At 44.4% G+C, this 10,476-nt stretch overlaps 1 protein-coding gene across 2 annotated transcripts in view; it reads left to right on the top strand.

Moving 5' to 3' along the window:
* Positions 1–8,500: 8,500 nt before the first annotated feature.
* STX2 (syntaxin 2) overlaps positions 8,501–10,476 on the top strand; it is a 31,521-nt gene continuing 29,545 nt past the window's right edge. For both annotated transcript variants that reach the window (XM_035097556.2, XM_035097554.2), the window contains exon 1: positions 8,501–8,697. In XM_035097556.2, the coding sequence (XP_034953447.1) occupies positions 8,668–8,697 (30 nt within the window). In that variant the 5' untranslated portion in view covers positions 8,501–8,667. The remainder of the gene's footprint in view (positions 8,698–10,476) is intronic.

Below are 10,476 nucleotides of genomic sequence, written 5' to 3'. Positions count from 1 at the left end.
TCTTTTCCGTCCCTCTTCTTTCCCCTCCTCCCTCCGTCTTTTCCACAGAGTCACCATCTCCTGCGCTCGTGGCGCCCCTTCCTGTTACTCCCTTCCAGGGCCCGGAGTCCGTCCATGAGGCAGAGCCAGCCGCCTCAGTCGACTAAAGGAGGCAGGCGGCCGCTGTGCTCACCTGTGTCTCAGAAGAGCTGTAGGGGAGGGCCGGCCTTCTCCCAGATACGCAGCTCCTGTCCTTTGTGGGCCGCATTTTAAATTATTTATAGACCACCTTTATCTTCCAATGAACCCAATGGTTCTCCCCGTTTCATCCTCACAACAACCCTGTGAGGTAGGTTAGGCTAAGACATGGGTAGGCAAACCAAGACCTGGGGGCCGGATGTGGCCCAATCGCCTTCTCAATCCGGCCCACGGACGGTCTGGGAATCAGCGTGTTTTTACATGAGTAGAATGTGTGCTTTTATTTAAAATCTGTGTCTGGGTTATTTGTGGGGCCTGCCTAGTGTTTTTACATGAGTAGAATGTGTGCTTTTATTTAAAATGCATCTCTGGGTTATTTGTGGGGCATAGGAATTTGTTCATTCCCCCCCCCCCAAAAAAATATAGTCTAGCCCCTCACAAGGTCTGAGGGACAGCGGACCAGCCCCCTGCTGAAAAAGTTTGCTGACCCCTGGGCTAAGAGATGGTGACTGGCCCAAGGCTGAGTGGGCATTCAAATCCTGCTGTCCAAGGTCCTAGTCCCAATGCTCTAACTTTTACTCCACACTGAACAACTAAACATTACGCCTCTTAACAGCTAAATGTTAATTAACGTTTATTGGAATCAAAACACGTTTTCTCATGGCTATACCAGGTGAATTGTAGTGTTGGGAATGGACCCCACCCCCCCATCTAGTCCATGCCCGTCCCCCTGTGATGCAGGAACAGTGGCTGAAGAATCCCTGACTGCCAGGGCCGGCCCCGTTTTTGGCACCTGAGGCAAACTACAAAACAGTGCATGCACACACACCCTGCCAGGGAAGAAGGGATGAGTGAAGATCTGCATCAGGAACAAGGGTAAGAGGAGACCGGCAGCACCACCTGAGGCTGCTGCAGAGGTGGCATTGGTGGGGCTGCTGAGCAGGTGTCGCGCAGCAGCGGGCAATGCATTCCTTGGAGGCTGGATCTGTGTGGTCCAAGGCACTTGCCTCATGGTCATCCAACCTCATTAAAAAGCCAAGGGAGGGGAGGCCACCATCTTCAGAGGGAGTCACTCGCGCGCCCTCAAAGGATTCATGGCGTCTTCTCACTCCAGCTCCAAGAGAAGAACAAGCACAAGTAAAAACAAAAGTACAGTACAAATAGTACATACAGTGGAAGAGATAAGACTGTCTTTCCATTCAAACGCTCTTCCCAGACAGGTATGTGATTTACACCAATCTCATCTGCAACATCAGAGGCGTGAAATACTAACACCTTCATAGTGCCAGGCCTTCAGATAGTTCAAGATCTTTATGTTGTCTCTCATAACAAGGGCTCGGGAACCTGAGGCATGGGTCTTGAGTGCATACCCTCCAACATTTATCTGATTAAAATAGTGACATCCTATTCAATAATAACACTCCACCCATCTGACTGGGTTGCCCCAGCCACTCTGGGTGGCTTCCATTATACATTTAAAAATATCCCTACGCAGGGCTGCCTTCAGATATCTTTGTTGTATAGTTGCTTCTCTCCTTGGCTCTGGGGTGACAACTCCATACCCTCCATTATTTCTCTGGTAAAAATAGGGACATTCTAGGGAAAAGCGGGATATTCCAAGATCAAATCAGAAGCTTGGGTGAGTTCTGTACATCTGGGGCTGTCCCTAGAAAATAGGGACACTTGGAGGGTTTGTGATTGAGGACTGCCAAACATCTCTCTCTCTGGTCCTTGGGACTCTCCCTAGACTGCACAACTCGCCAAACCTAATTCAGACCCTTCTTGGTATTTTTGCCCAACTAGCATATATCCCTGAACTCAGATAATGCTTCTTTGTTGCCTGGATGGGTGAGATGTGAGCGTGTGTGGAAACTAACCTGTGCAAAGGTTAAACTTACTGATCTTTTGCCTCTGGCACCACCCACCCCAGCGTATGGCCCCTGAAAGGTTGCCCAGAAAGCAGTGTGGCCCACAGGCTGAAAAATGCTCCCCACCCCACCTTAATTGCCCCCCCCCATTGAACCCTTGACAACATGCCATTCCCATATCCTTCTTAAAACATGGCAGCCAGAACTAAATACAACTAAATCAACCAAAGGTTCTCATCTTGATAAATCACAATAACAATCATAATTTCTTTGGGTGTCTGATTAAATGTTTATTGGGGACAGTTCCCTACACCTTTGAAAAAGTTGTCTGTTTCTCATTTAGAGCATAAATTCTAAAGAAAAGTTTGTGGAGATAAGTTGAATTCAAGAGAGCAAAACTATCTGACAGAATGCCTGGTTTTAACAGTTATTTTAACTGTAATTAATTTTATTCGGTTTATGTTTTTTGCTTCGTAATGGCTTCAGCTATACCAGGCATCCCCAAACTTCAGCCCTCCAGATGTTTTGGACTACAATTCCCATCATCCCTGACCACTGGTCCTGTTAGCTAGGGATCATGGGAGATGTAGGCCAAAACATCTGGAGGGCCGCAGTTTGGGGAAGCCTGAGCTATACAAATAAATTATATTTGTATTCATATTATAATTTATTTAGATTAGAACAGATTCTAATGGATCATGCTATATGAAGTGATGAACAGAGTTGGTTGTGGGTGTTTTTCTTCTGAGAATTCATCAGTTTCCCTCTAGAGGTCCGGAAGGGAGTTTGTGTATAATTTTCTCACCCAATCTCTTTATAGATTGGTTACTCCACAACAGGAGACCAGAACGCTATCAAGCCTCCTCCACCACCTCTCTCCTTTTCTGCCTTTGTTCTGTCTTTTTGCCTGGCCTACCTTCAGTCCTCAAAAAGCCTTGGCTTTTATCTGGTCTGGCAAAACCATGAAGTGTCTTGGCACTGCCCCCGCCCCCGTGCCTTTTATGTGTTTAGGAGTTCAACACAACACATTAATGAAACATGTTTCAGATTTTAAACTAAGAGGCAGAAAGACTGCCTACCCAATACAGTATTGCAACTCCTGACTGGCAAATCCCTGTGAAATAGAAACTTAATTGGCTTTTTTGAGTCATTGTTGGCCTATACCATGGCTTCTGAACTCCCAGTGGGTTGTTTTGCTCTCACAACAAGGGTACCAGCTGGCTTGCTGCTCAGATGAGGCCGAGAACCTTTAGTTGATTTAGCCATGTTCCACCTCCACTGTCAGAAATGAATAACAGTTGTTGGGAACCACAGGTGGGCAGAGTGGGTCCCATTAGGACCTGTGTGGAAGGGGTTGGAATATACAAGTGGAAACATGGTATACAGATCAAATTCCTTCGTTAAGGTAACAGCCTTGGGCAGCCTCACCAGCATCTCAAAGAGTTAGCTAAAAGAGACGTATTGCCCTACCGTAGTGGCAATGGAAGATACTTCCATGAGGCATTCTGCCACCTCTCTCTCCTAGCTGGATTCCACATCATCATAGGAAGGGAAATAATAGGCCAGCGAAGTAGTGTTGGAGAGAGAGTTTGGTTGGCTTGGAAGCTGCAGAGGGAAGCTTGACTCCCATTAGCTGTGCTTAACCCAAAGCTATGATACCTTTTGAGGTAACCCCTATATAAACTTAATGGGGAAGAAATATCTGTTGGAAGTGTTAATGCGGTGTACATTAAGTGTAAATAAAACACTGTATACTGAAAGGACTAAAGTCTTACTTGACTTTCATTCCAAGGAAACCATATGCTGGGTAAGCGCCGGAACCCCTGGAGACTCACCACTCCAGGGAAATTGGGGTGCAGGCAACACAGTATGTTGTGGAAAAAGTTGTTTTTGACTGTTGAGTGTTCCAAAGTTCCTATGAACTGGCAGAGATAACTTGAAGGGATCGTAGGCAAGTACCTAAGGATGATCTGCATACACACCATACTTTGAAAGAACTTGTGTTCCACCAGCCCCCCCCCCAAAAAAAAGAATCCTGGGAACTGTACTTTGTTAAGGGTGTTGGGAAATTTTGCCCAGTTTGATAAATTTCAGCCCCCATGATTCTTTGGGGGAAAGCTACTTGCTTTAAATTGCAAAGTAGGGATTAGGGTTAGGTTCTAGACCAGAAGACAAAATTTCAAACTGAGGGCACTTTTTGCCCTGGACTCTTTTCGGTGGACCTGGATGGTAAACAGTAGTAGCAACTTGATGTCTGCCCACCTCTGGTGTAGATGGTGTCTTTTCCTGCCTCTACTCATGTTCTCTACCATTTATCAGAAACAAGCAGCAGGTCCAATTCTGGAATGTACCATTAGACATTGCCAGTTTGAATGCGGGGCCCTATTAAAACACCCTGCATGTACAAAAGTAGCGTGGGGAAGAGTTCAGCCTAGCTTTGTGTGTCGCATAGGGAGATTATTTGAGTTTTTATATAGTAGCAGCATTCAGATACAACAACACCCCTGTAAACTCTGGTGGTACAGCCCAGGAAAAGCTTTGCCACTCATTTCTGCTGAATGGATAAATTAGCCCATTGATACAGCGTCTATGTGTCAAAAGAGAATGCCGGCCTTATCATGGGGCTGGGAAAGTGCAGTTATGAATACGACGGTGACAAGCCTGCTCTTTGCCTTCATAGTTCCAAAAAAACTGGGATCATTTTATCCATTCTGTTTGTATCGTTTGTGTATTGTCATTCAAAGTAACACCAGGGTGGTTTGAAGGACACAGCATAACAATAAAAAATAATGCTAGCTTCATAACAATGCAGAAGAAGTATCAGCTGAAAGACTGGTTGCATTCCAAAGGCTTGGTGGGTGCGGGGGGAAATGATATGGGGTAAGCTTAATGCTGTCTAATACAGTTGGGACACCTAGCACAGTACTGTCTGCACTGACTGGCAGTGGCTCTCCATGTTTTCAGGCAGGCATCCCAGTCTTACCTGGAGATGCTGGGAATTGAACTTGTTACCTTCTGCATGCACAGCAGATGCTCTACCACTGAGCTACTGCCTTTCGAAAACGGCTTTCAGCTTGCACCTAAATGAGGCCTACATGGAGACAATGTAATTTCTGAAGGAGTTCCCTAATCAGGGGGCAGCCACAGAAAAAGTCCTGTTTCATGCTTGCCCAGCAGAAGCTAACATCCCCAGCAGATGTTAATAGGGTCAGTTTGCATTTCTTAGTACAGAAAGTATTGATCTGATGTTTAGAGATCTTTCCTATTCTGCTTAGTTCAAGAGGGTTCTGGAGGGTTTCTTCTCTGTGTGAAAGAAGGTTCTTGTTTGGGTTATTCCGTCTGAGAAGCTGAGTACAGCTGGTTTAAACTGGTTCTGTTATCTTTCTGTCAAGGTCATGCTGACTATAATAGTCAGGCCAGAAGGAGCCTGGGTTTCACTTACTTTCTCTTTCTATCTCTTTGTTCTGGTGTGGTGTTCTGTATACTGTATAGTGTTAAGGTTTAGACCAGGCAAATCCAAACTTCGGCCCTCCAAATGTTTTGGACTACAGTTCCCATCTTCCCCGACCGCTGGTCCTGTTAGCTAGGGATCATGGGATTTGTAGGCCAAAACATCTGGAGGGCCGCAATTTGGGGGTGCCTGGTTTAGACTTACCTGTATTATAAGATATTTAAAGTTTAGGTTAAGTCTGCTGCAACTGGATTTTTTAATGAACAGTGCCAATCCTGAATGTATTGAATTTGTGACCATTATGCTCATTTGCCTTCAGTAGCAGTAAAGCTCTGCTGGATGAAATACAATTGCCTCTGGTCTATTTTTGGGGAATCCTGCAACATGTTTAAATAGTTACTCTGCTAACTATACATTGGAATCTACTATGGATCAATATTGAGTAGCATTTCAATGACAAATAGATGAGAAAGGTGCAGTACGGGAGAAAGTGCTCTCAGTATAACAAAATGTAATAGCCAGTACCATCTTGCCTAAGGAGAGGAAAAAAGAGAGAAGTTTTGGGGAATGACCACCATCCAGCCCTCATAGTGTCCCCTCTGTCTCCCAACTGCCACCACAGAGGTGTCATCTTGCTCTGGGGGGGGGGGGAGAAGCCACAACAACATCTTCTATAACAGGCTTCCTCAAACTCTGCCCTCCAGATGTTTTTGGCCTACAACTCCCATGATCTCTTAAGATGGCGGAGGCTGTTTTTTATAACTGCGTCATATCTCAGAAGTTTCTTGACAGGTTTCCAACTGCTAACGAGCTTGCTTCTCTCTGATGTCCATAAATTTAGGGAGACTTTGACCACATTCCAAGCAAATCCCCAATTACAAACTTCAATTATTTATATTTTCCAATTCACATAGTCTATATACTTAATAACGATATTATCTCAATAAATTTCTAACGTTCCAATTTCACTTGCTTTGTAAATATTATAAACGGCTCAACCGGAGGGAGGTTTGTTAAGTAGATAGTAAAGCACAATTATAGAGTTCCAGCCTCCCCCCTTCTGTTCCATTGCATACCTTCTTAATCTGATGAAAGACATTCCTCAATGTATTCTGCCCAAGCGCCATAGAAGATGGCTGAAAATTCCATTTCTCCGACACCTACGGGGTAATTTACAAGGCTGTAATGGGAGTAGCAGCCTCCCGAAATCTTCCCGGGGGAGGGGTAAGGGAAGATGCAGTCTCATCCGCAGATGCCCACCACCAGCTTCAACTTTGGAAGGAAGGAGGGGCTGGGGGCACTGGATGGAAAGCCCCCGTGGGAGACTGGATCTCCCGGACGCTGATTTTACGAGCGATTTTGGGCTCCATGACTTAAGAGAGAAATTAGATATGAGTCGTGGACATGCTTCAGACAAAGAAGGAGATTTATACTGCAAACTACATCCAATCTGGTTTCATAATTTCTGATTTTTCTCTATACAGTATAGTATTTGTTGAGTTTGCTGGACACCGCTTAGAGATGATTGTGATTAAGCAGCGTATAAAGCATCTAAACAAATATACTAAATTAAATATGACATAAAACATAGAACCAAGCAACACAAAGAAAACAAGGACAAGATCCACTGCACTCTAAAATGCAAATTTAGGCACCAGCTTGGTTGCTATTGAGAACAGGATGCTGGACTAAGTTGGTGACATTCTGTGTACAGTGGAACCTCGGTTTATGAACACCTCGGTTTACGAATTTTCGGTTTACAAACGCCACGGACCCATCTGGAACGGATTAATTCACTTTCCATTACTTTCAATGGGAAAGTTCGCTTCAGTTTATGAATGCTTCAGTTTATGAACACTTCCAGAACCAATTACACCCATGCTTTGGGTTAAGTATGCTTCAGGTTGAGTACTCCGCGGACCCGTCTGGAACGGATTAATTCACTTTCCATTACTTTCAATGGGAAAGTTTGCTTCAGTTTATGAACGCTTCACTTTTAAGTACTTCCCGGACCATCTGGAACAGATTAATCCACTTTCCATTACTTTCAATGGGAAAGTTCGCTTCAGTTTATGAACGCTTCAGTTTATGAACAGACTTCCGGAACCAATTGTGTTCATAAACCGAGGTACTACTGTACTGAATTCAACTGTTTATAATTATGGCTTTTCCATATACCATACCCTTTCATGAAGGGCGGTATACAAATTTAATAAATATTAATGATAACTAATCGCTATGGGATGCTGCACGTTGCTTAAGTAATCTTCCCATACAGAATCACAAGCATCACCGAGCCCAACCCCCTGCAATGCAGGCATCTTCTGCCCAACATGGGGCTCGAACTCATGATCCTGAGACTACCGGCCTCATCCCCTATCACCTGAGTTATACCAGTTAAATATGCAAAGTATTCAAAGGCTGCTCATTTGTATTATATTTTTTGCCTTGCAGTGTAATAATTGAAAGAAAAAAAGACAAAGCGCAAGAGGCAATTTGAAAATTATGGTATAAAAATGATAAGAACATAACAATACTCAACTTAAAAGAATGCAATGTTAAGGTACAATAAAATAATAAGCAGGAGAAGTTGATATGTAAAGAACCAGAAAAGGAAGATAGGGGGGTGGGGTGGAGTTCGGGAATTGTATTTTTCTTTCTCTTTGAGTTAATGTTATTGTGATGAATATAAAATTGCAAAACTTAATTAAAAACTATTTAAAAAGAAACAAAGAACATTATGCACCCCTGATTCCTTTTGCTGCAAGCAGCCTCGAGCAGGATCTCATGACGGTATTCTTATTCCTTTCGCGTGCGAAAGCGGCGTACAAAATTTACAAAAAACCGAATCCCCTCCCCCGCCCAGGGCGCTCGATTTGCGTAAGCGACGCCTCCCCTCCTTACATTTGCATATGGACCACGCCCCTCTCCTCGCGCGGTCCTCTTTGCCTCCCAGGCGCTCTCCTCAGCTGCTTGGCTCGCGGGAGCGGTGGCGGCGCATGCGCGGGAGGCGGTGGTTGCCCTGGCATCGCAGCTGAGGGAGCCGCAACCCGTGAGGGGGACGGAGGGGAAGCGGCTGCGGCGGCGCCCCTGAAGCCCCGCTGCGAGGAGCGTGGGGAGCGGCCGGAGGAGAAGGAGGAAGAGGGCCGCCCGGGCCGCGTCTTGGCCGAGATGAGGGACCGCCTGGCCGAGCTGGCAGCGGTGAGGGCGGCGGCGGAGGGAGGGTCCCGCGGGGAAGGGGTTGGGGGGGTTGGGGTTGGGGTGGCAGCTTGGCATCAGTTTGTCTGGAGGGCGCCCCCTAGAGGCTCCAGCCCCTGGGGTGGGGTTCTGGGGGGGGGGGGTTACTTTTGAGTAGGCGCGCCCCGGGGTCGCTGAGCCCCGAGTTAGCGTCTTCCTCGCGCTGCTGCTGTCGGGTGTAACGTAAAACGTATAATATGAAATCGGATGCTGTTTTATTGCTATGATTTATTCGTTCGTTTGTTACGCGCCCCCCCCCTTCTTCAGTGCGACTTCTGAGCAGGCATGTAAAGGGGCTGGGCAGTTCGCAGCATCCTCGGGTTGTTGCTCTCATGAAAGTCTCGTGTTAATGGTAAACGTGTGTGTTTTTGTGTGCGTATTATTATTATTATTATTATTATTATTATTATTATTATTATTATTTTGCTGGATTTCGGTTTGGGGTGGTGGTGGTTGGGGTTTTGTTTTGTTTTTTTGTTTACAGCACTTTAGCGGGTCTTTGCTTTTGAATAGGCACCTAAAGGGCTGGGCAGCATCCTCACTTTGTTCTCATTAAAAAACAACAACACCTCGTGTTAATATAAAATGTGAGTGTGCACTTTATTTTTGTTGTTGTTTTCATTATTACTGTGCTGGATTCATTCATTTGGGGGTTATTTGTTTAAAGGGACATATTTTTGAGTATGTATGTATGTATGTATGTATGTATGTATGTATGTATGTATGTATGTATTTTCCCTCCATCTGAAGATCACAGGGCAGTTTGCAGGGTAAAAATACAAATTGAGAAGACAAATGACAGGAAAAACATACACAATAACCCCCTCCCCACAAACACATTTAAAAGGTTAAGCATGAACATGCTCTCTAAAATGGGTATTTAGGTCTCACAACTGTGTGTGCGCTCGTGCGAGGAGAGCCTTGAAAATATGTAAAAGAGCTCTCAACTCATAGCATTCTCATTTCATTGCCTTACTCTCATTAAAGCCTCATGTTAATATAAAATGTGCATGTGCACTTTTATTATGATGATTATTGTGTTGTATTCGGTTTTGGATTTTTTTATTTATTTAATGGTGCTTAACTTTGTGAGTAGGTGTGTAAAGGACTGGACTCTGAGTATGTGTTTGTCTTAAAATGTGCATGTGCACTATATTATGATGATGATGATGTTGGATTGCTTCGTTGTTGTTTTCTTTAATGGGGCTTACTTTTGAGTAGGCAAGTAAGGGATTGCCCTTGAGAACTGTCTTTATCTGTCCTCTGTGAACAGATTTCATAAAGACTCGTGTGTATGCATATTTGTATTATGCTAGATTGATTACTTTTGTTTTTTGCATTTTCTTTTATGGGACTCACTTTTGAGTAGCTTGAGATCTGTCTTTATAGCATCCTCATTGTCCTGCTCTCATAAAAACTCATTTCAGATAAAATGTTTGCATGTATGTTTTTACTATGCTAAATAGATCTGTTTTTCTCAACTGCTCCAGATACTCATTGTGTGCAGAAAAGCAGCACATGCTTAGAAACGTATATAATGTAACACATACACACATTATATAATGTATATGTTAAAATGTGTATGTGCCTGTGTACACACTATACATTCAAAGCACATCCCTCCCAAAGAATCCTGGAAAGTAGTTTGTTTAAGGGTGCTGGGAATTGTAGCTCTGAGGAATAAACTGCAGTTCCCAGGATTCATTGGGTGGGGAAATCTATAGTGTGTATGCTCCCTTTTTC

This window comes from Zootoca vivipara, chromosome 17 (genome assembly GCF_963506605.1).
Source record: "Zootoca vivipara chromosome 17, rZooViv1.1, whole genome shotgun sequence".
Lineage (NCBI taxonomy): Eukaryota > Metazoa > Chordata > Lepidosauria > Squamata > Lacertidae > Zootoca > Zootoca vivipara.
This window is presented reverse-complemented; position numbering and strand designations above follow the sequence as displayed.